Here is a 27,999-nt window from a genome sequence, read left to right as displayed (position 1 = left end):
AAGGCCACCCCATCCTGTAGGAGCCAGATGCCTGATGGGCCTCCCCAGCCCCACCCAGGGGCTAGGCACCAAGTCAAATGCCAAGGAGCACCACTGAGCTCCCAGCTGGCCAGGAGGCGGGCAGCACTAGGCCCAGGAGCAGCTTACGACCAGTCCAGGTGGGGCTGGTGGCCATGCCGTCCTCAGCAAGTGAGAAACCACCGAGACGCCCCCAGCAGAAGTCTACTTGCCTCCAGAATCAGAGCCGAAACAGGTTGACCCAGATGACAGATGACGCAGCCACCCACGACACAAAAGAGTAGATCTTTGACCACCTGCGGAGCAAAAAGGCCAGCCGTGGCCCCGTGAAGCAGTGCGAGATAGGACACCACGACGACTGACGCACGCAGCAACACTCGTGGGAGGTTTGCCGGGAAACTCTGGCGGCCTCCCCATTCCCGTTTGAGACAACCCCGACCAAGGCTTTTGCCAAGTAACATGGCCAATAGGGGTACAGCTGGGATTCGAACCCAGGACCACCACGGCTGCGAGCGGGCTGAGCTCTTCAAAGGCTCCAGAAGCTCTTCTTCCACTCGGCCACCACTCCGGGGCTCCCAGCACCGGGGAAGTCTCAGAAGCCACACCCCCAAGCAATCCCCAGGAGAGTGAAAAGCTGAGTCACTGGCAAGGCGCACAACACCGCCACCCTCTGGAGGAGCTCACACTGCACTGTGATGGGGAGAGGGAGGGGCCCATGCCAGCCAGTCCTCACGGGCCCGAGTAGCGCCGATAGGCATCCAGGAACACCTGCCAGTTGTTCACCACCATCACGTTCCACAGAGTGATGAGGGCGGCCTGTGGGACAGCAGACACAGGGTCCAGAGGGGCAGGGGGCGTGCAATGGGAGGGCAGGGGCCCCGAGGAGCAGGGGGTGCAGGGCTCACCGCAAAGTCATCAAAATTATTGGCCCAGTATTCCAGCTGCTCGAAGCTTCCGCAGGGTACGGAGCTATTGTCAGGGGCCAGGCTGCAGGGACACGACAAGCTGGGTCAGGGGTGGGGACCGGGACACGGACACCGGGGCGCCCCAGCAGTGCCTCAGCCCCTGCACAGCTGGACCCCTCTGGGCCCTGAGAAGTCAGAGGAAGAACAAAGGGCCCCCGATCTCTGGAGGTGCTGTGAGGGCAGCCAGAGGCCAAGAGCTCCAGACACGCACGGGAAACGGAGCTTCCAGAAGGCAGGATCCAGGTCTGGCTCTGGGCATCCCCCCACCAGCATGGGGCGTGGCCTGAGGGTCCCAGATGGGGTGCAGGGGTGCGGCAGCTTCAGAAACACTGTCAGTACAGACTGGGTGAGGGCACCGGGCGGGGCGGAGAGGGAGGGGGGATAAGAGGAGGGACTAGGAGCCCCCCCCCCCGCCGGGGAGCCTGCCCCCACACCATCACCCATCCTCAAGCTCCTCCGCTCCCCCAGAGGCACTCCTCCTGGCACGTTCAGGCCCCACCTCACCTGCCGTTTCCAGGAGGAGCCACGATGACCCCGCGGAACAGGTTGATGCCCATGATGGCGAAGACATAGTACACCACCTAGGGGGGCGGGGCCGGTATGCTCAGTGCCCCCCGCAGAGGGACCCACAAAGCAGCACACGCCCAGCCCTCGACGCTGCCCCCAGCCACGGGTACTGCTGGCCTCCACGGACACGGAACACTGGGGTTCCTCCTGCCAAGTACCGTCTCCTGGCAGCCAGGCTGCCCCAGAGGGAAGGAGGGAGGAGCCACAAACTGGGGGCCAAGGGGAAAGACCCAGGAGCCAAGGAAGGGAGGCTGCTCCAGGACAGGTGTGGCAGGAAGACCGGTGAGAAGGACCCCTACTCTGCATGGTCTTAGGCGAAGGGGGTCCCAGGGGAAGGGGATCCCAGGGGAGTGGCAGGTAGGAACTGGCCAGGCTTCTCCAAGAGAAGATGTGCAAGGAACGCTACCCAGCAGTCTCATGCCACAGACAGAAGAGGCTACCACCGGCTGTCCCCACCTATTCCCACCACGCCAAGGGCAAAAGGAAGGGGCACAGGCCCTGGGCTAACCCAGTCCCTTCTGGGCCTCCGTTCCCTCTGAGGGGCTTCGCGCCTACAGCAGCACGAGGGGTCCCCTTTCCTGGGCTGGGCGATGGGGCAGAGCCAACAGCACCTCAGTGGCAAGGCTGGGTCTGGAACCAGGGGATGTCATGGTTCTCTCTCAGCCAACATGGATGGGAATTCCCAAAATCCCTCTGCACAAGAAGGGCTGACCAAAGCCCCATTTGGGGTCTACATGGGCTCCGGGGATTCCTAGTGCCTCTCACACTTTTTAAAATCAGTGTCTCAGTATGGTCCGCGATCCAAAATACATGAGCACATAAAAAGTGACCGATGGACCTCTGGCATGGAAAGGAGTGTGGTTGGGCAGCTCTTCCCGCAGACCAGCCCCGAGGTCCACGCTCGGGAACGTTTGCCTCCCGGGCCTACACAACCCAAGAGCGGCCCCTAACACAGGGCCCTCCTTCCTCCAGAGCAGCCAGCCTCAGGCTCAGCCGAGGACTCCCGCGGAGCTCAGACTCACCAGACCCCACACCCAGCTCCTCTCGTGCGCCCACCCCCCCAGCGGCCAGAGCCCACTAGCCAGACTCACCACCAGGATCCCGCCAAAAGCCCGCATGTTTCTGATCAGGTCCAGGATGGTACTAGCCACCACAGCCATTAGCTGAGGACAGAAGGAAAGCAGGACCCTATTCTTCCTGGTCGCACTGAGGTGACACCAGCCCTGCCTGGAAAGGCAGGACAGGACCAGTGCACTACCAACCCACACACCTGTACACACACGCCAGTCAGCCGCCCATACACACCTGTACATGCACCCCATGGCCTCTTGCCCACATACACACCTGTACTTGCACCCCACGGCCACCCGCCCACATACATACCTGTACGAGCAGCCCACGGCCACATACACACCTGTATGAGCAGCCCATGGCACCCGCCCAGATCCACACCTGTACGAGCACCCCAGGGCCACCTGCCCATACACACCTGTACACGCACCCCATGGCCTCTTGCCCACATACACTCCTGTACAAGCACCCCAGGGCCACCTGCCCATACACACCTGTACGAGCACCCCACGTCCACTCGCCCATATACACACCTGTACTTGCACCCCACGGCCACCCGCCCACATATGCTCCTGTACAAGCACCCCAGGGCCACCTGCCCATACACACCTGTACGAGCACCCCAGGGCCACCTGCCCACATACACACCTGTACTTGCACCCCACGGCCACCCGCCCACATACGCTCCTGTACAAGCACCCCAGGGCCACCTGCCCATACACACCTGTATGCGCACCCCACGGCCACCCATAAACACCCCCACACACTCACACATCTACATCCCTCCATCCAGTCACAGGCAGACACATACCATATACACTCACATACACCGCACACACAGACACCTCCATCCACCCAGACGCAGATGTGTCACAATTCCAAGTCCCTTCGGTGAAGCCACAGCATGCAGGAGCTCAGAGCACACAGCCCAGCGACCACGAAGGCTGGATTAGCTCCTCTCGGGTCTGGAGCCTCCAAAGAAGCGCAGACCTGAGGCATCCAGCTCAGCCCGAGTGATCAAGTCTGAGCAAGGGGCTCAGAGACCCACCCAGGCACCCCAGCTACAGAGGGCTGCTCCCCTGACGTGCAAACCTGAGCCCCAGAGAAAGACTTTCCGATTCGCCCGTTTACCCCACCTGAGCTGTTAGCCCCTAACCCTAGACGCTGACAGACCAGAACCACCGTGGGCATGTGTGCACGATTACGTGCGCGCGTGCGGCACGCTCGTGCGTGTGCGCGTCACTGCGTGTGGGCACGGTTATGCGCATGCGTGTGCACGGTAGCGCACGTGTATAGTATGTCGTGCGCACACGTGCAAGATTGTGCTCATGGTTCACACGTGTGTTCGGTGTGCGCGTGTGATCTGAGTCTCGACTGTGCTGCAAGTGTATGATCACGGGTGCTTACACGTATGGTTGTGTGGTGACGCGTGCATACAATTGTGTGACTGTGATTAGGTGTGCATGTTTATGTGTGGTTAAGGGTGATCACATGCGTGTGTGACCACAAGCCTGCGTGTGGCGTGCACGAAGGCCTGTGTGCAGCAGCCCCCATCTGCACCCAGGGCCCCCAGGCCACCTGCCGATGGGAAAGTCTGCCAGCTAACAAGTAACCCCCGGACAGCACAGGTGCGCAGCTTGGCAGAAGGGACACACGTGCACAGGGGAAGACTTTGACACTCAGAAAGGGCTCTGATGTCCTTGGTTTCCTCTCTCCTAAAAAGTTCTTAGGAAAACGGACAGGAAGAGCGAAGTCTACCTCTGTGCTGGGAGGGCACTGGGCCTAAATGCCCTGTTCACCTGGCTCCCCTCTCCTCAAGGCTCGTGTCACCCCCTGTGGGTACATGAAGAGAAAACGGGGCCTGCAGACGGTCACAGCCACCAGGACCGGAGTACTGCAGACTGGCGCCCCAGCCAACCACACTGCCCCACTCCTCTGGGGGGCCTGGAGGTGAGTGCCTTGGCCCATCCCACCTTTGCCCCTCATTACTAGAAGTCACTATGGGCCTACACCCCTGGCCTTTTGGAAACCTCAGGACACCTAGGAACACGCTGGTTCCAGGGCTCCAGCCCCTGCCCCTCACAAACGCCAAGGGCCCCAAAGAGCACAAAGGCCCCCTGCAGCTGGCCCAGGTGCCCCACACCCGCCCACCTGCGCTGGCCCTCCCTCTCCTCGTCCGTAAGGCAGGGCTGGACGGCTCTCAAGCTCCTAACCGCCCTCCGGCATCACCCAGATGCAGCGCAGGGCTGAGGACACAGACCAAGGGAACCAAGGCAGCCAGGGGGACAGTCCTGGTCTCGGCTCCTCCCCGCCCAGGCTCGGCCAGTCTCTAGGGCGACGTGGCAGCGGGAGCAGGTCAGCAGGGAGGCGAGGCGGGGAGCAGGACAGCAGGGAGGCGAGGCGGGACAGAGGCCCACGCACCTTCATGCCGGGGATGATGCGCAGGAACCGGAACACGATGAGCACGTTCACCAGCCGGGCCATGTCCCACAGCGACAGCAGGCCCAGCACCTCCGGCTTCCTGCAGAGACACACAGGAGACGGGCCGGGAGAGCCTCGAGGTGCCGGCAACAGGAAGACGAGGAGATGCGTGTTCAGACAGAAACAGAGACGCAGAGAGCAGGCGGGGGGGCTCCGTCACGGGTACAGGACAGCCTGGACGGCCACACCTGCCAGCCCAGGACAGCACTGGCTATCATACCCCCCATCTTCCACGGGAGAGCACGCAGGTTCCAGATGCCGGAACACCTGTCTCGGGTCCCAGCAGAAGTAGAAGGGACCTGGTTCCCGAGCCAGTCCCCTGGCCCCTGCCCACTATCCTACTTTACCCCTTTCTCTGAGCTCGTCTTCTATCCCTCTCGCCTGACCCTAGCTCCTGACTCTCCTGCACTTCCATCCTGTATCCTGGCCCCTCCTGGTGTCTCTCAGGGGCTTACTATGCTCTCGTTTCTACGTAAGTTGAAACTCATTCTCACGCACAACGCTCCCCCGCGATTCTCAGACCAAAGTGCACAGTGGGTTTTCAGTGCGCTTTAGAAACAAGGGAAGCTGGCCCTGCGGCCGCCAGGCAGCACGGCCCCACCACTCCTCAGGCTGGGGCTCCTGCCAGGCCCCAGCGCACCAAGGACAGCACCAGCCCGACCTGTCTGTGCCACATAAACTCTTCCTGGCTGGCTCTGGAGCAGCTGACCCTAAAGCAAGTCTTTCAGCCCCACTGCCCACCTCCAGCACTTTCCAGATGCTCCACTAGGTCAGAAGCAGCCCACAGAGATACCAAGATGCCAGGGCTGCCAAGATGCCCGGGGCCAGCACGCGCACTGGCTGGGGCAGCTGTGTTCTGGGCGCCACGACCAGACAGCCACCACAAGCCACACTCTGAGGTGCTCTGGGACCCCCTGCCCAGACATCTATACTGCTCTGTGGCCAGAAGCGGGGGTGGTGGGGCTCAAATAGCAGCCCCAGCCCCCGCCATCTTACAGGGTAGTAAACTGACGCCCAGGGTGGGAGATGACAAGCCAAGGTCACAAGGCTTCCAGCCCTAGTCCAGCGCTCAGGGTCACCCCAGCCCTAAGCTGGGCATCTCCACTCTGCAGGACACCGGGAGCCGCACGCCCATCCTAGCACTGGTGCTGAGCCCACTAGAGGCTTGTCCCAGCTCTGGGACAGTATCGTTCTGACGGCAAGTTAGGACACGTTCCCCAAGAGCAAGGAGAGGGGACAGCTCCCACAGTCCTCAGCTGGCCAAGCTCCGAGCCGCGTGCTCTCCTAATACTTGGGCGCTTCGCCCTGGAGCCGAGCAGCCCGAGCAGGCAGGCCGGGGCGCCTGGGCGGCGGGCCACCCACCCCTGGGGCCTAGCGGGGTGCTGGTTGCTGTAGCCTCCCTCGGTTCTCTCCAGTCACATACCAGCCTGGGTGTGGGAATCGGTACACAGCCAGAGTTGAGATCTCCAAAACCTTTAATTACAAAAGAAGAGAAGGCATCGCTACAGCAACGCTAGTCTAGGGCTTTCACGTGAATTCTAAAGCTCGTGTGTAACACGCGCCCCCCCCCAAAGGGGGTTTTGGGGAGAAGTCAGAGCTCCGCCCTTGTCCCTAGGGTGTGATTCCAAACGTGGGGCTTCCTGCGGCTGAGAAAGACACTGAGGTCTCAGGAACCGGCGCCCACACGTATGGAGGGCAGGACACCAGAAAGGCTGGTGGAGGCCCAGGTCAAGGACAGACCGAAGACCCTTCTCTCAGACTTATCTTTGCTCCTGTCCCAAGGGGCCCACAGCAAACACGAATAAATGCTGTACCAGTATGGCAGCCGTGACACACAGACCACGCGTGACCCTCCACTCCCACAGGTTCTGGGGAAGGGTGCCAGAGACCCCCCCTCCCTGCCTCCACCCGCGGCAAGGTCCCACTGTGCTTCAATCTGTGCGGGGCTGGTTAGCCGGCAGGACGGTGGCCTCCAGCCGGGCCCCCCTCAGGGGCGGGAGAGGCAGCGTGCCCCCGCGACGCTCAAATGCCATGGAAACCCAGCCGCCTATGGGCGCCCGCTGGCCGCCCACCAAGCAGCTCATGCGGGGGAAAGCCAGCCCCTTGTTGCTGGAGGCAGGAGCCCAAATTCCTGGGGCCCTCCGCTCCGGAGGGACAGCTTGAGACGGAACGCAGCACAGAGGCAGACGCAGAGAGCACACCGCCCGCCCGGGGGCCAGCAGCCTGGCCCGTCTCAGACTTTACCAGCAGGACGATGGTGAGGAGCCCATCGAACACGTTGCTGGGGTAGGCCAGGTAGCCCGGCAGGCCCAGAGCAAACACCTTCAGCAGCAATTCCAGCAGGTAGTACAGGATGAAGACACAGTTGAGAATCTGGGAGAGGAACACAGGTACCTGGCATTCAGCCCCCCGTCACCCGCCCTCCCCTTACCTGCTCCTCGGGGCTCTCGGGGCTGCTTTTCCCGTGCCCCCACACACACGGGGCATCTCTGGCACCCCACCCTCCTGCTCCATATCCTCCCCTCAGGTGACCGGGCACCCACGCTGGCTTCGGTGATGACCAGCACAGCTGCACCCCCAGCCCACACTCATCTTGCCCACCAACTCCCAACCCCACATCCCTTCTGGGCCGTCGGGGCCTGGGGCACACCCCACCCCACCGGCCCGTTCTCCCACATCTCTCTCCCCATGGCTGCCGCCCGAGCCCACCCCCCCCAGTTCTCTGCCCTGACTCCTCCGGTCCACTCTCCATGGGCACATCGGGGTGACCTCTAACAACACACGTGGGCAGTGGCCTCCCCGGTGGGCACGCCTGGCTCTCAGCAGCAACCCCCCCAGCCCCTGGTGTGTATCAGAGGAGATCTTAGCATTGAAGACCACCACAGGCTACTTTGAAGCCAGTCAGTAAAATACAGACGGCCTCCTCCCTTAATGGGGGCCTCACAGCACCCTTCCCCGGCGTGCACAGGGCCATGGGAGGGGCATGTGGGGTCAGATGACTGCCGCAGTCACCTCGCCTCAGTGTCCAGTCTAAATTCCAGATTCTTAGTGCTGCCTCATTCACACCCGTGAAGAGGTCGCCGTTAAGGCAGGAAAAACATTCCTGACCCTATATCATGAGCAATTACCAAGGGGCAGAAAAGGATGGAACCCTGCAGGTACCCCAAAACTCCCATGCGACATTCATGTAACCAGAAGTCTCTCACAGATAATCACGCCGGCCCTCAGGCTTAACAACTACTGCTACAAAAGATAAAATACTGGTCAACTGTATCCACCCTGAGTTCATCAGGAATAAAAACCAGCCACCTCACGAGGAGGAGACCGAAGCTTTCTGGTTCATCCAGGAAAAAAGTACAACGGACATAAGAAAGCTGAGAACTGGACTTTCTTGAAGGATAATACAAAGGAATTTCAAGCATCAGGTCAGGAAAACCATTTTTTCAATTTTAATGCCATGATAAAGTCTACTCTATGCTTAATATGCACGACATACTGCATCAGTTTTAAATCAGAAAAGTCAAGCTTTTTCTTACGTAATCAGGGAACATTTACTCGCTTTCATCAGTATTACCATTGTTCACAAGATCTTTCATTAAAACAAACTTCAAAATACCTGTTTTGTTAGCGTTCTGGCATTGAGTAATGTGGGGGTATTGTTGCTATTTTGCTGAAAATCCAAGATGAAAAAATTGTTTTTAAATTCCTAAGGAGTTTGACAAGCCTTGTAATGTTAAGAAGGGAGTTCATGGTTCCAGAAAGGGCTGAGAACTGGCTGAGAAGCAGCCAGAAAGGGAAAAGCTCCAATCCCAGGGCCACACAAGCCCGGAAGACGCCAACGGCCCCACCTGCTGCCTCCGCCACACCAGCCTCTCCTGGGCCAGCACCCCGTCCTCCGGAGAGCACCCCACAATGGAAGGAGCGGCTTCACACCAGAAGGGCCCCAGGGAAGGGGAGGCTGTGCCCTCTCACTCCCGCTGACTCCCCCATCACCCCAGCGAACGCTGGAACGCCTAGCTCACCCCTAGGACGAAGTCGTCACGGTCCTCAGGCAGCATGTCCGCGTCTACCACCAGGAACACCTGCAGAGCCAGAGCGGACGGTAGCTCGCCAGCCCGGCCCAGCGCCCGGGCTCCAAGGCCACGGTCGGGGAGCCGGGAGGAGGGGCGGGGGCCGGGGGGCGGGCAATGAGGCGCCACCCACGTCCACACGAGGCCGAGCCTGCACTCACAGAAATGGACACGAGGTTCCCAAGGGCGATGAAGTTCCCCAGGTAGTCAAAATAGCGGTGGCTGAAGAGGAACTGGGCGCGCTGCAGGAAGGGAGACGGGTACTCAGGCCGCGGCGGGGGCTGGGGAGGGAACACACGGGGGCTCAAACACACGTGCCTGCAGGAGGCCACGGCTGTTGGGAGCCCGCCAGTGCCCGTACCCCCTTACTCCAGCATTCGACTTTTTCCTACCTCCTCTTTTATCCCTGTCTGTCCAGCCTAACAAAACAATCTCAAACATGGAACAGCTGCACACACTAAGACGTTCATCACAGGCATCTCTTAACAGAAAGAGCTAGAGAACTAGAGAGCAAAACGGCCCCGGACTGCTCGGGTAAACCGCAATGGAGCAAGAGGCGGCCACGCGAATATACGCCAAGCGTTTACCACAAGACAAAAAGCGTTCTGTGAAAAACCACGTGGGAGTTACACACGAATAACTGAAAGCTTAACACAGAACAGGGCTCTTTGTGGACACGGTGCTGAGCTGGATGCCGAGGCCCATCTGGTGACTTTACAAATCAGTGTCAAGGACAAAAAACAAAGGCTTTGGACAAACTCAGGACCCTCCTGGGGAAGGACACAGGGAAGAAGATAAGAGTTTGTTGGAAGTAGGTAAGAGTCTGTCGTGGAGACTGGGAAACCCTTTGGGAAGTTCCTCTGGGTCACACTTGGCCCAGGCCAGTCCCTGGGGTCTATGAATTTCATAAGGTTGATAAAACCACCCCAACTTCTAAGAACCAAGCAATCTCTGCTCCCATTTACCATCCTAGGGGCCAGAATCCCTGGGAAGGCGAGTCCTGGCACGGATCATTAGCAGTCACCCGGGTGATCGATGCCAATGGGTACTGTAACTGTCCTAGCTCACCCCGGGTGGCCCAGCCCCAGTTACCTCTTTTTTTTTTTTTAATAATAATTTTTTATGATATTATGTTAGTCACCATACAGTATATCCTTAGTTTTTGATGTAAAGTTCCATGATTCGTTATTTGCGTATAACACCCAGTGCTCCATGCAATACGTGCCCTCCTTACTACCCAGTTACCTCTTTAATCACCCTTTTGTCGAACTCATTGAAGAGTTTCTGAAACTCGTCGGCTGACAACAGGTCACCACCGTAGGAACGTACCTTCTGGAAAGGAGGGAGACACACACAGGTCAGCCGGGGTCAGCCGGGCCGAAGGAAGGAAGGGCCCGGGACAGAAGGGTGCGCCGTCCCCAGCACCCCCACCCCCCGGCCTGGGCTGAAGTGACACCCCTGGGCTGAAAAGGGGCTGGTGGCCGAGGTGACCTCCAGGCAGAGCCCAGAAGCACAGGCTGGGGGGGCATGGGGAAGAGGGGGCCCTAATACCTCCATGATGGCCTGTTTGTGGGAGCTGTCCAGCTGGACTTTCTGAAGCACCTGCAGGAAGTCCTGGGGCTTCACCCCAACTCTGGGAAGAAGACACCCACACCCCGGTGAGCCCGGCTAGCTCAGCGCACCAGGGCGCCTGCACCTCCGGCCGGAGTTCTGCCGCATGTGGCCGAGTGGCCCTGGGCGGTGACGAGAGCCTCCGGGAAGGAGCCCACCACGGGCACCTCAGTCGTCCTGTCATCTACAATCCCCAGAGACACTACCGTCCCGCCTTCAAGAGGAGCACGCCGGCGCTCAGAAGTGGTGTGCAGTACAACAGACACAGGACAGGGTGGCTCATGAGCCGTCCGGGTGGGCACCTTCCACAGACACCATCGCCAGACCAGGCCCCCCCTGCCTCACCCAAGCACAGTGGCGCGGGAAGGACGCAGGCCGGGGGAGAGGGCCAAAGCCACTCGGCCCCCACCAGCCCACGGTCTCCAGGGGTCACGAGGACAAGTGAGTCAACTCAGAGAACGACAGAACCCTGCACCACCGGCCATGAGGCATCCTTGTGATTCCAAGGCCGCGCTAAAATCAGGTGCCAGCCTGCGGGGCGCTCGGCAGAGGGCAGAGTTGCTGCTCCGGAAACACTCTATGGAGCATTCTAAGGAGCTCCCTCCCACCGGCAGCAGCCCCCGCTTCCTCAGGGAGAAGGGGGTCCCGGGAGCCCGGCACTCACTCCTGAGGGTGGGCTTGTCCCTCTGCTGTCACGGAGGAGAGGACCTCATAGGCGGCCCGGGCTCCCAGCCGCCTCCGGAACAGGGAGGTCTGGAAAGACTTCTGCAAGGAAAACGGCCCTGAGTGGTGGGGTCGGGCCTCTCCTGGCCACACATCCCCCCACCTCATGCCCAGCGCCTCTGGGGGGCGGCCTGCCCACCCGCAACGGGGGAGCAGCCCTCACCCCCTCAGGCACCAGAGGAACAGCCAGACTCTTCACGGCCCATGGAAATCGCTAAGATGTGTGTTTCTGCTCTGCACATCTGGGGTCCCCAGCTCTCCCACACGGTGGGCTCGGGGCCACCTGCCCTAGAGCTGCGACCTCACGGCCTCCCTCTAGTGGAGATGGAGCAGGGAAGTGGCCCGGGGGGGGAGGGGGCTGCGGCAACAGCACTGCCTGGGGAGGGAGGATGTGACACGGCTCCTGCTCCCCCACAGGAGGGAGCCAGAGGGCAGTGCAGAGACCACTGGAGACGAGCACCCCACCCCTGCCCCAGGGGCCTGGCCCCCACCCAGCCACCCCTCCCTCCTCTGGGACCACCGGGCTGGTCGCCCCCGCCTGGCCTCCAGGGGCAGCTCCTCACAGAGGAGTAGAAACGGCAGCCTGTCTCACCATCAGGTAGCCCCGGAACCGGTTGTAGATGATGGCCGTCAGCAGGTTCATCAAAAACAAGCTTCCTGCGAGTGGAAAAGCCACAATCAGTGGGGACCACCACAGACAGGGGGCAGAGTCTGGAAGGAGCAGCAGCATCAGGAGCCCGGGGCTGGGGGCGGCACCCAGGGGCCCAAAGGGCCAAAACGGGCACAGCAATCCCAAAGGTGCTGGTGAGAAGGGCCTGGATGATCACAGAGCAGGGAGAGCCCGTCATTCCTGCCAGGTGCCTGGGGCACGCCAGTCAACACGAAGGCCTCCCTGTCCTCATCTAATGAATACGCTGCCACCGGGCATGCCCAGCCATGGGCACTGAGGACAGAGACCATCGGTGGTCACAGACTGAAAACCATGAGGTGGGCCACACTGAGGAGAAGTCACAAGGTCAGAGAGCACATGAGGTCATGGGAAAACTGAAGCGAAGTCAGCAGGGAAGGCATGCTGAGGTGAAGTCAGCAGGGAGGACACACTGAGGCAAAGTCATGGGGTCGGGGAGCAGGTGAAATCACAGGGTCAGGGAAGACACATTGAGGTGAAGTCACATGGTTGGGAAGGCACACTAAACCAAAGTCAGCAAGGAGGGCATGCTAAAGTGAAGTCACAGAGAGGTCACAGGAGGACACATGAGGTGAAGTCACGGGGTCAGGAGGACACATGAGGTGAAGCCACGGGATCAGGAGGACACACTGAGGTGAAGCCACGGGGTCGGGGAGGACACACTGAGGTGAAGCCACGGGGTCAAGGAGGACACGCTGAGGTGAAGCCACAGGGTGGGGGAGGACATGAAGTGAAGCCACGGGGTCGAGGAGGACACGCTGAGGTGAAGCCACAGGGTTGGGGAGGACACGCTGAGGTGAAGCCACGGGGTCGGGGAGGACACGCTGAGGTGAAGTCATGGGGTTGGGAGGACACGCTGACGTGAAGCCACGGGGTCGAGGAGGACACGCTGAGGTGAAGCCACAGGGTGGGGGAGGACATGAAGTGAAGCCACGGGGTCGGGGAGGACACGCTGAGGTGAAGCCACAGGGTCGGGGAGGACACGCTGAGGTGAAGCCACGGGGTCGGGGAGGACACGCTGAGGTGAAGCCACGGGGTCGGGGAGGACATGCTGAGGTGAAGCCACGGGGTCGGGGAGGACACGCTGAGGTGAAGCCACAGGGTGGGGGAGGCAGAGGGGGAGCCGGCGGGGGGGGGAGGACACGCTGACGTGAAGCCACGGGGTCGGGGAGGACATGCTGAGGTGAAGCCACGGGGTCGGGGAGGACACGCTGAGGTGAAGTCATGGGGTTGGGAGGACACGGTTACACCTGAGCATTTGGGATCTTGCCACAGGGGGCAGGATCTTGTCCCAAGTGACCCCTACAGATCTGTCGGAACTTACCTATCAGGGTGAAGACTATGAAAAAGATGGCATAGGCTCGGTTCTTGGAATACGCAGGAGTCATAACTGAGAGAAAGAAGTTGCAGAAACTGAAACATGTTCACAACCTCAGCCTCCGATCTAATCCCCATCATGGCCTCACACCACCTGCCCTCTCAACAGATAGAAGGGCTCTGGCTGGGAGACCTAGGAGGCCTTCCTGTCCAAATGCCAATCCTCACACCTCTGCTTACACACCCTTGCAGTGGGGAACTCACTACTTTTCAAGGCTGCTCCCCCCTTACATTAAGCTGAAACCTGCTTCCCTATGAACTCCCCACACACTGAAAGCTCAGCTCTCCCTTGGGTGATGTGCTACGACTCACAGGACATGTGGGGACAATGCTCAGGGTCCCACTGGGTGTGCAAGCTGACGGCTGCCCTCCTGGGAAGGTCTCTATGATGGGGGATCATCCCTGAGCCCAAGACGAAAGTCATGAGCCAGGGTACCCAGGCCACAGCCAGGCCCTAGAGGCCCACAGCACCCCATCCTAGCCACAGCCCTGGCCCACACAGAGCGGCCCCAGCAGCAACCCCAAACGTGAGCACCACAGCAACCTAAGAGCCAGGGCCCATCACCTCAGGGCCAAGCCGCACCCCACAGCTGGGCCTGGGTGGCGACAGGGAAAGTGGCTGGGCCTCAAAGAGGAAGTCATCAGGGAACCCGCCGCACACACCACCAGTTGTTACCGTGCTCATTCTTAGCTTCTCGGTGGAGTCAGGGAACAGGAAAGACAAGGTGAAGGGAACAGAGGAAAAAGGAGGGAGGGAGCCAGCAAAGGAGTGAAGTGGGAGAAAAGGGAAGAAGAGGAAACAGGCAGGAAGGAGAAGGAAAAAGACAAACAGGGAACGAAAAACAAGGAAGGAGTGAGGGAGAGAACCCAACGTCCTCCTTTTCATGCTCCACCCAGGGATAGAAAAGCCTTCTGCACTCCTGCCTCGAGAGCCTGGTGCTGGGGCTCCCCGTTAACCACACCCGCCCCCCAGGCCCTGTGCCCCCTCCCCACACACCGTCGGGGTTGTTGGCAGTGGTCAGCAGCACCAGGAGGGAGGTCAGAGCCTCCGGCAGGTTGCGGAAGTAGATCAGCCTCTCCCGGTCCTGCCCATCACCCTGCTGAGAGCAAACGGGGTGGCTGTGAGGGGCCGGCAGGCCTCTCCCCACCAAGCTAAGGCCTGAAGCCGGCAGAGCTCCATCCGCTGTGGGGCCAGCACCCCTCACCTGCACCTCCCCATCATTTCCCAGCAGACTCTGCACTCATGGCCAGACAGGACCTAACTCAGGGCCTCTGGGCCCAAGAGCCAGTGTCCGGGGAGGCTGTGCACCCGCAGGGACACCGGCCTCTGAAGCGGGTCTGCTCAGAACCACAGGGAAAAGCCTTCAGCAGCCCTGGCTGAGACACACACAGAGAGAGACAGCACACACCATTAACTATACAACCACTAAACAAATACACACGGACACACAGAGACACACAAAGCACGTAGTGCACACCCAGGTGCAGAGACACACACAATTACACAAAGACAGACACACACTCAAAAGATGACTACAGACACAGGGGAGCTCCAGCTCTCCCGGAGTCAGAAGGGACAGTCTCCAGTCCTCCTTCACGGACAGGACAGCCTGGATCCCCCCAATATTGCCACAAACTCAATGGAAACCAGCCATGGCTGACCCCCGGCCACATTCCCAGGACAGAGATGCAGGACAGCTCCAACGCTGAGGATGACAGTGACCCTGGCCAGGACATGAGCGAAGACACACTGGACCACAGATGCATGGTGTGGGGGGACCAGGGTGAGAAGTGGCAGACACCTCCACGCAGCAATAGGCCACTGGGGCCAAGAGGCAGCGAGGAGCGGGAAGGGAAGGGGACCCAGGGGGAGGGCAAAAGACCCCAACCGGAGAAGACGAAGTGGAGGCAGGCGCTGTGGGGCGGACGGTGGTGCAGTCCACCTGATGGCCCCAAACGCCAGGCTGTGGGGGCCTCCATCTAACAGGGGTGTAGAGAAAGCTGGGTCAGGGGCAGGGAGGGGAGAAGAATGGAAGGAGGGAAGGAGGGAAGGAGGAAGAGAGGCAGGAGCAGCCAGGCCCACCAGCCCTGAGCCCATGAGGCCACAGGGACGGGCACACGAAGACTGGTCATTTGAAGAGACCTCTGGGGTCTAGGTGGGCCACCACTGACCCTGGTTACGAGGCTAGAGCAGGCAGCCTCACCGGTCCGCCGCCTCTGCAGGCCCCACAACTACATGGAGGAGAGGGCCGACCTGTCCGTCAATGCCCAGGGCGCCGGCTGGGGAAAGAGCAGAGCGCCGTACCTTCTCGCCTGTGAAGAGCAGCATCCCAAACATGGTGAAGACACACAGGTGAAGCGCCAGCAGCAGCATGACACTGGGGAGACGGACGCGGGCGCTTAGCACACGACACACGCCCCACGCGCCAAACGGGGTGGGGGGCTAGGGGCAGCCGGCCCGAGCACTCGGGGAGCTCCTGCCCTGGAGCCTGACCTGCGCTCAGCTACTGGTGCTGCCCTCAGGGAGCCCTTTCCCTGGCAGGGACAATCGGTACCCCAGGGGCAGTTCCAGGGGGTCCAAGGACCCCTGGACTCTCAGAGGGGAAAGGCCACATCCATCCATCTGGGCTCACGGTGAGGGCTCAACCATGTGAGCCACTGGGGGAAGGGGACTGGGGGCAGAGGGAGGCCGGGGACAGAGAACTGGGGCCGGGGGGGGTCATGGGAGGAGAGTGGGGGAGGAGGTGGTCACAGTCACAGCAGGGACAGAAGGGGCGCATCCGCAGGGCTCTGCAGCTGTCGAGCAGAGGGTACAAGGCCACTAAGGGCTGCCAGGAGGCTTCCCCAGGCTGCAGTCCTGGCGCCCCCCGATGGCACAGCATGGAGGCCCGGCACCGAGAGCCCACCTGGCCATTTCCGGCAGCGAGGACCGGATACACTTGAGCGTCTTCTTCATCATGGACGAGTTCTGCATCAAGAAGAAGGGGCGAAAAAGCCTACGAATCCGCAGGGACTGAAAGACAGGAGGAAGGCGCTCTCCACTTCCACCCAGGCCAGAGACTGGAAGTGCCTAAGAGCCGCAGAGCCCCACTCGGACCTCCCGCCGTCACCCACTCACAGCCCTGGCCTCCCTGTCCCTGTCCTCCCCCAGCCCCTGCCAACAGGCCACCCGGCTCCCATCAGCCCTGCAGCCTCAGCCCATGGGGGCCTCCACACCTCTCTACAAAGCTGCCTGTCCCACCCGGGGTGGGGGGGGCGGAGGGTGCTGCTCCAAGCTCCTGACTCCTCCGCTGCCCCCACCCCTCCCAGCTGTGGCCCCACCCCCCTCACGCACACACAGCCGCTGGGCCGCAACTCTGCACCCCGCAGTGCCCACACGCAGACACACTCACACACGCATGCGTGCACACACGCACATGCTTGCTGCAAACACACACCCTCTGTGCACATATCCTACACGTGCACACCGCCTGCACACGCACACGCACACGGGTGCACACACAGGCCCCATTTCCTCCTTCCTGTCTTCCTTCCCGTCAGAATCTAAGAGAGCCCCCCCCTCCGCCCCGTGCGCAGGACCACCTAGTGTTTTCGAAGGGGCTTCCCTCAGGCGTCCCTTCCCCCTCCCTCCACTAGCAACACACCACATGTTCTAAGACCCTGCACTCGCAACAGAAACACTTGCCCCTCTACCTGTCCCACACGTCCCTGCCCCTGACCCAGCCAGTCCTCCTGTCCGGGACGCCTGCCCCAGCCTCAGTGACCTCCAGGCCTGAGTCTGCCCAGCGCCTCGGGCCATCTCCCCCGTACCTGACCCCCAAGTGCTGATGCCCAGAGCCCCTTCCTCCCCTCTGTTGGCCTCTTGCCTTGGGGAACGTGTCAGGCCACATGGTTTTTTGTTTTCTTGTGGTTTTGTTTTGGTGGTTCATATCTTTTATATAAAAGCGTAACTACCTTCTCTCTTGCAATCACCCCATTTCCTAGGCCACGTGCTTTTAAGTGTCTTGTTATTGCTCCATGGCCCATCCTAGCCCTCAACTGGACTCCCGCCCCACCAGGCATCTTGTCTTAGAAGCCCAGCTGACCACATTCCCTCCCAGCCCAAGGCCCAAGGACTGCCTGGAGGCCCACTCTGGCCCATCCAGGGGCCACCGCCCACTGTCCTGCTGGCTGCAGCCCTCAGCCCACCCCTCTGCTCAGCTGGCAGGCTGTCCCCGTCCCTCCCATGCCCGTGTAAATGCCACCTCCTCTAGCACGGCACCCGTGGCAGTCTGGAGTGCCATGACGTCTCTGCGGTTTCCTCATACCAGAGGTCCCTCTCGCAACAGAACAAGGTCCCAACAGCGCTGGCACACAGCAGACCCTCCAGGTCGTCTGAAGGATCGGGATCCCAAGGCCCGACTCAACCTCCCCGGGCTACACACATTCTCAGGAGGGGGCCCAGCTCCCGGCACGGGACCAGAAAGCCAAAGGAAACAGCAATAAATGGACACTCAGGGCTCTGCCCACCCTCCTGCCCACCCCGTGGGCTGAGGGACCAGCGTCCCCAGCTCACCCGTCCCAGATGGACTCTTGCCTCAGCACCCGTATCCTGAGTCTCTTAGCCATCCCTCTAGGCTAAGAAGCAGCTAAAGGTCCTATGGCACCCACACCCAGGGTCTCGGACCCTCACCTGTAATCAGACACAGACCAGGGTGCAGCTCATACCTCCTGCCAAGAGCCCTCCCCATGCTGGGGCCACATCAAGGTCAAGGAGACAGGGACGCGTGCCTTTATGAAGGACGGGGAGGTACAGTCACAGGACTTAACGCCAATGAGCAGCTGGCCCGGTGCCAGTGAAGCCCCTGGCGAGGCCCACACAGAATCACAGACCACCAACTAACCTGCAGGTACCTCGTCTCCCATGAGAAAGCGCCGCAGCAGAGACCAACTAACCTGCAGGTACCTCGTCTCCCATGAGAAAGCACCGCAGCAGAGGCCAACTAACCTGCAGGTACCTCGTCTCCCATGAGAAAGCGCCGCAGCAGAGTCACGACCACGGCCTAGCCAGGGACCGGTGGACCATGTGTGATCTGACCCTCTGCCCACAAGGCAGAGAGAGAGTCCAGGCTGGAGTAGGGGGGAGGCCCCTGGTCCTCCCCGCCCTCCCTCCCCCCGTGCCTGTGTGAGTTATGACTGGCTAGCTGGCGCAGGGAAGAACCTCAGGCCTGGTTCGGACACGGTTCTGGGTGATGCACTGACCCTACCCAGAAGCGGACCCCGTGTGGCGCTACAGCCTCAATCGGGAGCCCCCCCACCCCCGAGGTGGTGCTGAAGGGAGAGCATTTCAGTGGGCAGGGTCCACCCTGTTTGTACTGAGAAGGGTAACAATTCCCACGTGGTGGTCAGGGCACAGAAAGAACAAGCCAGACAAGTGAGGACGAGGTCTAAGAAGCTTGCACGTGGACGGGCAGAGGAAACATCCACGAGACAGAACGACATGTCCCATAATGTCCGAGCCCTTGCCCCCAAGGCCACTACAGATGGCTTGCCCTCTAGAGGCAGAGCCCAGCTCCGCTCACCCACCCCGATGAGGCCCAGGGCAGCTGGGTGGGTGACTGCAATGGGCCCCTTCCCCGGGCAGAGCATGGATCTGTCCTCCCTGGACTGGCAGTTAGGGCTGCCTAGGAGCGCCCCGGGACCACTATCTGAGCCTCAGGGGCCATGCTGCCTCAGACCAGCCCACGGCACTCACCGGCCTCACCACGGCCTCTCCCCTGCAGCGGCCTGCCCGTGGGAGGGCTGGATGGTGCTAGGCAGGCTCCGCGACACCAGCTCCGGGAGGCAGCCCTCGGTGGGACCGGGAGGTGCAGGACAGAACAGAACAGCAACTCCCCCTCTCCCCAGCCCACGATTCAGTGCCCTGCCGCTCTGGAAATGCCCACGCCCGGGGGGGGGTGTTCCACGAGGGACACACCGTGAGATTCATGAGCAGCAGGGTGGGGTGCCATGGGGCACACCGCTCCGAACACCAAGGACAGACTGGGGTGCTGCTGCGCAGAGGGGCAGGGAGGTCTAGGTCGGGGATCCTGAGGCACACCAGGTATGAAAGACTATCAGAAACTCCGGGAATCATCAAAGGCAGGCCCACCGAGGACACGGACTGGCCGGGAATGAAGCTCTGGGTCCCCGTTCAAGGTGAAGAAGCCAGAGGAGCCGGGGAGCCGGCTGAGGCTAAGGGCACGGGGACCCTGAGCAGGAGGAACTTATAAGGACCAGTCGGGGCCGCAACCAATAACAACGCAAGTCTGAGAGCTGCGCATGGCCTTCCTCGCTTGTTGCGCAGACGTGGGTCTGTAACGCTCACAAAGCTCTTTCCTGCGAGGAAGTGGGAGGCGGGCACTGTGCCATCCGACCTCCCCGCAGCTCTGCCGCGGGCTCCCCTTCAGCAGCCTGCTTACTCCTGCCAGTGAGGGCACAGGGAAGAGGCTGGGGGGCCAGAGGGGGAGGCGCGACTGCTCCCCGCTGTCCCCTTGCCAGCCCTGGGGTGGTACCCACGCCGGGGGCTGCCAGCCCTCCCACCTTCAGCACTGCCAGAACCAAACAGTCTCCGGTGGGTGATCTGCACCGCCCCCCCCAGAGCCTGGAGGGCAGGGTGCCGCTGCTGGGGGCCCCGCCCCTGAGCCTCCCGCAGCTCTGTGTCCCGCTGCCCCTGCCCCACCCCGTTCTGCTTGGTCGGTTACTCAACACCTGTTTAAGCTTCTATATAAATTCTCTTGCCTAAAGTGCCCCACGAGCTTGTGTCGCTGACTGGCCCTGATGGACATGGCTGTCCCCACACCAACTTTCCCGCTTCTGCTCTATGCAGTCACTGGGCTGTGCATCTGGCTGGGGGGCGGGATGGGACTCTAGGCTGACAGAGGCTTTCCCACTGTAGCCCACCCAGAGCTTCGGGCACATGGCCAGGGCGAGGCCCCAAGGCGGCAGGGGACCCAGCTGGTCAAGGAGCTCAGCTGGAAAGTGCTGAGGCAGGAATTAGGAGTCCTCGTGCCCTCCCCAGGCCTCAGTGTCTCCTTCTGCAAGATGGGACAAGGCCCCGTGGCCGATGGCCAACTGAAATGCTAAGAGGGTGTGCAGAGCTGGGCAGGGGAAGGCCATCCAGAGCTTCTGCTCCCAGCTCAGAGCCGCTGCAGCACCTACCTCCTGGCAAACCAGACTCAGAGACACGATCCAGTCCATGAGAGACACGACCAGCACTGCAAGGTAGGCCAGCAGCCAGAGGTTCGTCCGGAATTGGGCCCACCCAACCAGGTAGCTCTGCAAGAGAGGCGGTGGGTGAGCGGGTGAGCGGGCAGCCCCACAGACGCCAGCCCTGCAGCCGGCCCGAGGCTGTCAATGGCCACGGGTGAGGCTGGGGCAGCCAGAGCAGAGAGCACTTTGGCGAGCGGTGTGGCCTCCAAGTGACCTGGGGAGCAAGAAGCTGAGCCCTCACCCAGCCCACTGGTGACCTCTGCCAGCCAGTGGTCTCGGGCTCAGCACTTAACCACTCCAGCCTGCTACCACATCGGTAACAGGGTCTGAGCCGTCCTGCCCATCCCAACGGTCAGGTTAGCTTATGTACAGGAACCATTCTGGAAAAGAGCCATTCTGGAAAAGGGGCTTTGCCGATCGAGGCTGTAACACCACACATGGTCTGCTTCTGGTTGGGCTGGCCCACACCCAGAACCATCTATAAACCAGGGGGGCACCTGGGTGGCTCAGTCAGTGAAGCGTCTGCCTTTGGCTCAGGTCATGAACTCAGGGTCCTGGGATCAAAACACGCATCGGGCTCCCTGCTCTGCGGAGGGTCTGCTTCTCTCTCTGCTCCTACCCCTGCTTATGCTCGCTCCCTTCTCTCTCTCAAATAAATAAACGAAGTCTTTAAAAAATGTCTGAAAAAAAAAAAAATAAAAATCAACCAGGCCTGAGGTCTTCCTCTGAGGCCAGCTGGCCAGTCGTCACGAGCCCCACAGATGGCAGGGGCATCCAGAGGTCACTGCGTGCAGATAAAAACGTACACTCGCTCTAACTTTGAGACTTCCCGAACGCACCAGCCATTCAAAAACTACGAATGAGAACAACTTCTCACCAGTTTCAGTTCCAGTTTAAAAACCCCCAAAGCTCCTAAACACACCAAGGGCTGAAGAAGAAACAACATGAAGCTGCCCAGGGCCCTCGCCCACAGCCCTCCGCGTGAGCCCCAGAGGCCTGAGGCCACCCCCACAGCAGGACGCCCAGCGGGTGCCGGGCGGAGGCACTGCCTGAGTCTGGGGACAGCCCGCCGCACTGCATGGCCAGCTACAACCCGAAGGCCCAGCACTGCAGCACAGGAATCGCCCCTGTCTGACAAAAGGAACAACGTGTGACCCGCAGCCAGGCCCGGCCTCTCGGCCCCTCTGTGTCTCAGCGGGAAGCCACTAGGGCTCTGAACCTCTGACGTGGCTCAGAAGCTCAAATGAGCAAGGCGGGGCCCACCTCCAGCTTCTGGAAGGACTCAGGTCAGACAGAATCTAGAGTCAGGCACACACCACGTGGCAACAGGCCCCTTTCCACCCCACCCGCACCGCCTCCTGTGTTCCTCTCTTCTTGGGGGTGGGACGCTGGGCCATGAGAGAGACCACTGGTCCTGCCTTGTTCTACGGGGGTCTCTCCTCACAGGGGCACTGCCAGACCCTCAGCCACTCCCAGAGGTCCCACAAGGCCGTGCACCTGGCATGGCCAAACCCCGACTCAGTTTAGTCTGGAGAGGGCAGAGAGCCGACACAGCCTCTGCTTCAATGCCCAGAACTCTCCACCAACCCAGGCCTCTGCTCCGAGGGTCAAAGTGCACAGTCCGAGAAAAAGGCAGCTAGCTCCAGAAGTATAAAAATTAATCAAAAAAGCAGCAGACAGGCCAGGAAGGCACTGGCCCCTGGGCTGTGGCACCTGACGGTGCCCACCTCACCTTCACAGAGACGTCAGCCACAAAGACCAGCAGGCAGAGCATCTCGACGCTCTCGGTCAGGCCACAGGGGGGATTCCAAGGGGCCGAGCGGTAGCGGACATCCGCGGTGCTAGTGAGCGAGGACGGGGTCTCAATAAAAGCCAAAAACAGGATCAAGAAGATGGTGAAACTCAATATCCTGAAAAAAGAACAAAAACTAATTAAAATGCATGAACCAGCAGGGCTGTGGGCCAAAAGCCAGATCCACAGGCAGGATGCCCGGGGAGATAGCAGGACAGACCCCATGGTTTCAAAAGGCAAAGCCCACACTGCCTGGTTTGTGCCCATCTCGAGCGGTCAGACAGCAGCACTCAGCTCAAGGCTCGAAGGCCATGGCTGAAACTCATCACCAGAAGAGCCCCTCTTTCCTCGGGCTGGGCTCCTTGTTCCAGGAAGGAGGGAAAAGCAGCTCCTTCTCCACCATGAGGAGGCGGAACCTGCCTGGACCCTGAGGTCAGCCTCCCCCCACCCAGCCAGGCCACAGGAACCCCCCCGCTGCACGCGTGGGCCTTCTCACCATTGGCACGCGTTCGAGTAATACAACCGATAAAGCCACATCGACCTGGCATCCATGCGGTGGTTAATGGAGCGATACTGAAAGTAAACATCACACAGGGGAGCATGAGTGGGGGTCCCCTCAGAGCCGCACAGCCTGGCCAGCCACAGGCCAGGCACCCACTGACCCCACAACAGGCCCCCAGGCAGGGAGACGGGCCGTGGACAAAGAGCTCTCTGGTGACCCCACAGGGGCACCAAAAACGTCCACAGCACGGATACCCACTGCCAAACATACAGCCGTGCCCGCTGCCTGCCTGCGAGGCTCTCCCCTCTGCTGTGAAGGCCCCCACGACTGTGCCACTGTCCAGGATGCCCCCGGCCTAGTCCCCCACAAGGCACGTTGCTCCCTTCCATATCCTATTTCCCGAATTGAGCCTGGGTGTTGTTTTCCAGCAGGCGATGGTCTGACCATCTTTGGGCATCTTTCACGGGACCTGGGAGAGGCAGGCACAGGACAGGCCCTCAGTAGGCGGTAACTCAACAAAACGAGTAATGACTGATTCTAGGACTCAAGAGAAGAACACCAGTGCCCACCTGCTTTAGGGAGGACCCCAGGTGAGCTGTGCCCAAAGGCCCCATCATCACGGTTATGATGGCCACACAGTCCAGCCACCAAGGCCCTGGCCCCAGGACAGCAAGGAGGGGACCAGCAGGGCAGCCATCACCCAGTCCCCACAAAACCCAGAGACGAGCCCAGGCCCAGCCACTGGGAGCAGGTCCCGCCCACCTGGAGGGCATCTTCAATGAAGACAGCAGCCTGGTCAAAGCAGACCTCCCGCCTGGACACAGCGCCTGCAGACAGAGAGAACGCATCGGGTGACAAGGCGGATCACATGACGCTCACCTGCTACAGGTTCAACTGAGATCAAGGAAAGAACCTGGAGGCGTTGTTTTCCAAGGCTCTGCAATGAGATGCCTTCACCCTGCAGCAAGTTCTCACACGAGAGCCCCAGGACTGGCCCGGCACACAGCATGCCCGTAAGCGGGCAGCTGTGGCTACCCTCCCGCCGACATCACCCACCAGCAAGCTCAGGTGTCAGGGCACAGGAGGATGGATGGGGCCTCTGTGAGCCCCAGCAGGCTCCCGACTACGAGGGGCCTTCAGGACAAGTCAGGCGGCTCGAAGCCTCATTCCAGCATCCCCACCCCTGCCCATACAGGAGCCATAAGCTGCACACTAGATCAGTCCCCACAGCCTTGGGTTCCGGCCACTGCTCGAGGCCAAGTGCCGCCTCTGTGGCCGCGTGGCAGAAACCACTGCTTGCCACAAAGGGAGAAGAAAGGCATGGGGAGCGGTGGCTCACAGCAACAGCCACTGCCCAAGGTCCCTGAGAGAAGGTGCAGCCCAAGCAGCCCAGGCTCCAGGCAGGGGCAGAGCCGGCACGCAGCACCCAGCAGCTCCCAGATCCAGGCTTGGAAACGAGGGGGCAGCTGTTTCTGTTGAAGATTCTACTTTCACCTCTGGGCCATAGCCAGCAGTTTCTAAAACCACCCGTACCTCGTATGGAGAGAGGCAGCGACACGCAGGCTTCTAGCGCAGACGTACGGACGCCCGAGGCAGAGCGGGCAGTGCGCCACTGTCTACTCTGCCCACCACCCCCAGGGAAGCAGCTGCCCCCGTCTCAGGGCTCCTGCCACAGGGCCAGGGCAGGGGGCAATCAGGGAGATGGGGGACCCTGGACAGAAGTAGGAGGTAAGACTCCAGCCTGGATCTGCCATCACACTGCTGTGTCACCCAAAGCAAGCACCCTCCTCTATCTGGGCCTCAGTTTCCCCCCACGTACAAGCACCATGCTCCTCGCCCTGAGGAGCCCTAAAAGTTCTCCCAGGGAGGCTGTGAGGGTGGCGACTACCTGCTTTCCCTAATAGCGTCCTGAGAACCAAGATCAGACAGCACGCCGGTCTACTCCCTACTGTACCCACAGAGCCCAGGACCGGGCAGGGCTTGGAACACAGCGTCCTCAAAGCTGAGTGAGTGAACAGCCCCGAGGGGAGGCTGCGAGGGCCCACGAGGGGCCCCATATTACCCAACCCCCGGATAAGAGATGAGATCGCCACCTGGAAAGATCTAAGGATATAAGCTTCTTAGACAAGAAGAGCCTCTGGGTTCCCTTTAGGCCCAGATGCGGGGTGCAGCTCATGCCCAGGCAAGCCATCACAGGCCAGGGGTGTCAGGTACCCCAGGAACTTCCCAGCACACATCAGACCTCCTTCCTGGGCTGCAGGGCACCAAACCTCAGAAAGGCCACCCCACCTGCTTTGCAGTCCCTGACACCAGCAACCAGGGGAATCTTGTCACAAACCCTCAGTCGTGAGTATGTCACAGATTCCCACGAGTCCCCAGTGCTACTGGAAAAAGGCCACACTGAACCCACTTGGCACTATGGTGCCCACCTCACCCACTCACAGCCCATCCTGCTGCTTTCCCCACCCTATGCCCTCCACACCGCTCATCCTGAACTTGGCTCTGCCAAGACCAAGTTCTCCCAAGACTCCAAGCCCTTGCCCAGGCTGTTGGCCCTACCAGGAGCGCTGTCTCCCAACGTGGTGGTCTAGGGACCACCACCCCAGGTGGCAATCAGTGGGCACACCAGGTCGGAGCTTCAAGGTAGAACGTGTGCTGCAGAGAGCAGAGGACAACAGGGACTCAAACACCACATCCCACAGCAGCCCAGGACCAGCCTCTCTGCCCCAAGCCTCCACTCCTTCCTGTTCCAGGCTCCACCCTGTATGACCTCCCTGGGGCCCCAACCAGCTCCCTGATGACCCTGAACAGGCCTCTTCACCTCTGTGCATCAGTTCCCCCCCCTCACGGGTCATACACGATGGGACAGAAGTGCAGACTGAATGGGTTGCTGTAGCTATTTGCTGCTTTTATTCTAGAAGCCCCTTCCATAGTGTGGTGCTCCCTCATCCTGACTTCTCCATAACCAGAAAAAGGGTGACAAGAGGAACGAGAAGAGGGAACAGCTACCCTTGCCCAATGAGGTGAGGCTGGATCGGAAGGACGTGACTGCAGGGTCTGCAGGGCACCCAGCAGCATAGTCCCCCGACCCGGCAGCAGGAGGATCCGACTGCAGGACACGCAAACTCTGTGCACAGAGCCCCACCTAGGAACCCCCACGGGAGCTGAGGGCAAACCAGCCATTCTCAGTCGCCACCACCCCGGGGCCAAGGAGCCAAGCCAGGGAGACTCAAAACACAGGGTGTCCCATGACATTCTCAGGAGCCCTCATGGAGGTCATGGCGTCAGGACTAGAAGCCCTCACTCGCCATCCACACTGCCTGGCCCTGGCCCCTCTCTTACAGTGCAGGTCTCATGTGTCTGCCATCCACTCGGCCAGGACCGGGACCTGTGACTGTCACAGTGCTCTGTGCAGAACGGCCCTCAGCACCGACCGCTCGAGCTCCGCCATGTGGCCAGGCCCTGCGCCGAGGGCATTCCCAGCATTCTCTCTGAATCTTCACAACACTCAAGTCAGCCCCTCTGACTACCTCCCTTTCATTAAAGCTCAGAAAGGTCAGGCAACCTGCCAAGGTCACACAGCCAGAAGTGGTAGCACCAGAAAGGCACCCTCACCTCCAGACACAAAGCCTTAATGACCTACGTCCCTTGCCCAAGGACCTGTGAGGCCTGGCACAGGCTGGATGGAGAACCTTCCTGGGGACAGCCTCTGAGATGGGCAGGCAGGTGGCTGCCCATGCCTCTAGTTTTTCCACCTCTTATCAGGAACCCTCCAACCCCATTGTCCACGGATGGGCACACACTACTACGGCCCCCTCCCAGACAGAGGAAGAAAGCAAGCCCAGAAAGGGAAAGTGCTCCTGAAAGGAACGCCCAGCATGACACTAGCAGCAGCAGCACCAGATCCCAGAGCTGACCTTGGACAGGTCCCAGAGACTCTCTGGGCCTTGGTTTTCTCCTCTGTAAAATGAGGTTGAAGCCCTTCCATCACTGACCCAGCACCCAACCCCCCTGACGTCTGCCAGAGACAGATGGACTCCACCCACCCGCCCTCCTCAGGATTCAGCAACTTCTCTGCTGGTAAACAGGAAGGGCAGGAGGGAGCTGCAGAGGGCAAAGGGAGGAAGCTGCCCTGGTCTGAGGAGGCCAGCCCCAAACCCAAGCTGAAGGGGCACCAGACTCTGGGGAGACTCCAGCACCGAGACTGAGAGGGTAGACTGAAAGGACTCCTAAGTCTACTCCCAGCTGGGCTCGAACCCCACGCCAGCCACTTCGCGGCTGTGTGACCTTGGGTAGGGGAACGCCCCTCTCTGTGCCTCAGTTTCCCCCATCATAACCTGGAGGAAAACGGAAGTGCTGCCTCCTAGGAGCCACCAAGGCGATCCGCGAGGGCTGGGTCTACCCGAGGTCCATCGAGGGGGCTGCACGCGGCTGCGGGGCGCGGGCGGCCGGCTAGGCGAAGCCTCTCGGGCCGGCAGGTCGGAGGCAGGGCGCGACCCCGCAGCGCGTGGCCGACCCTGCCGCCCGCTCCTCCGCAGGGAGCAGCCCCCCGCCCTCGGGGGGCGATTCCCCTCGCTCCCCGCGCCCGCTCAGACCCCGGCCCCTGGGGCGCGCCCGCAGCGGCGACACCGAACGGCGCAGAGCCAGCAGGACCCCACACACAACCCCCACGGCCCGCTCCCCTCCCCGGGCCGCCGCTCACCAGGGCCGTCGCGGACGCTGCGGCAAGCGGCTGAGCCCGCCGGGCAGTCGCTGCCACTGCCGCCCCGGGCCCGGCTCAAAAGGGGCTCCGACTCCGCCCCGGGGTCCGCCATGGACCACCGCACGCCTCTGGGACCCTCCCCGAAGCGCAGGACGCGGAGCGCACGCTACACTGCGCAGGCGTGGCGTCCCCGGCCCCGGAG

General features: G+C 61.0%; 1 protein-coding gene across 1 annotated transcript; it reads right to left on the bottom strand.

Moving 5' to 3' along the window:
• Positions 1-238: 238 nt before the first annotated feature.
• On the bottom strand, positions 239-27,999 carry TPCN2 (two pore segment channel 2). Its single transcript, XM_040638787.1, has 23 exons — positions 27,798-27,999; positions 23,858-23,922; positions 23,090-23,166; positions 22,534-22,711; positions 20,751-20,867; positions 16,478-16,584; positions 15,877-15,949; positions 14,569-14,668; positions 13,519-13,584; positions 12,099-12,163; positions 11,448-11,548; positions 10,724-10,805; positions 10,418-10,504; positions 9,334-9,453; positions 9,125-9,184; positions 7,347-7,475; positions 6,526-6,575; positions 5,043-5,142; positions 2,642-2,713; positions 1,488-1,564; positions 924-1,005; positions 752-834; positions 239-314 (listed from the first exon to the last, which is right to left on the bottom strand). The coding sequence occupies exons 1-23, from the start codon at positions 27,907-27,909 to the stop codon at positions 239-241; spliced, it is 2,079 nt and encodes a 692-aa protein (XP_040494721.1). The 5' UTR covers positions 27,910-27,999.

This window comes from Ursus maritimus, unplaced genomic scaffold (genome assembly GCF_017311325.1).
Source record: "Ursus maritimus isolate PB19 unplaced genomic scaffold, ASM1731132v1 scaffold_23, whole genome shotgun sequence".
In the NCBI taxonomy this organism is placed as follows: Eukaryota; Metazoa; Chordata; class Mammalia; order Carnivora; family Ursidae; genus Ursus; species Ursus maritimus.
The sequence above is the reverse complement of the archived record's forward strand: the minus strand, read 5'-3'. Positions and strand labels throughout refer to the sequence as shown.

Coding starts and splice junctions, on each gene's coding strand:
- TPCN2 (XM_040638787.1), bottom strand. CDS start 27,909: ATGGCGGACCCCGGGGCGGAGTCGGAGCCCCTTTTGAGCCGGGCCCGG. Junction 14,669..15,876: donor TGCTCTTCACAGGCGAGAAG/GTACGGCGCTCT, acceptor TGCTCTCAGCAG/GGTGATGGGCAGGACCGGGA. Junction 11,549..12,098: donor GGTTCCGGGGCTACCTGATG/GTGAGACAGGCT, acceptor TTTTCCTTGCAG/AAGTCTTTCCAGACCTCCCT.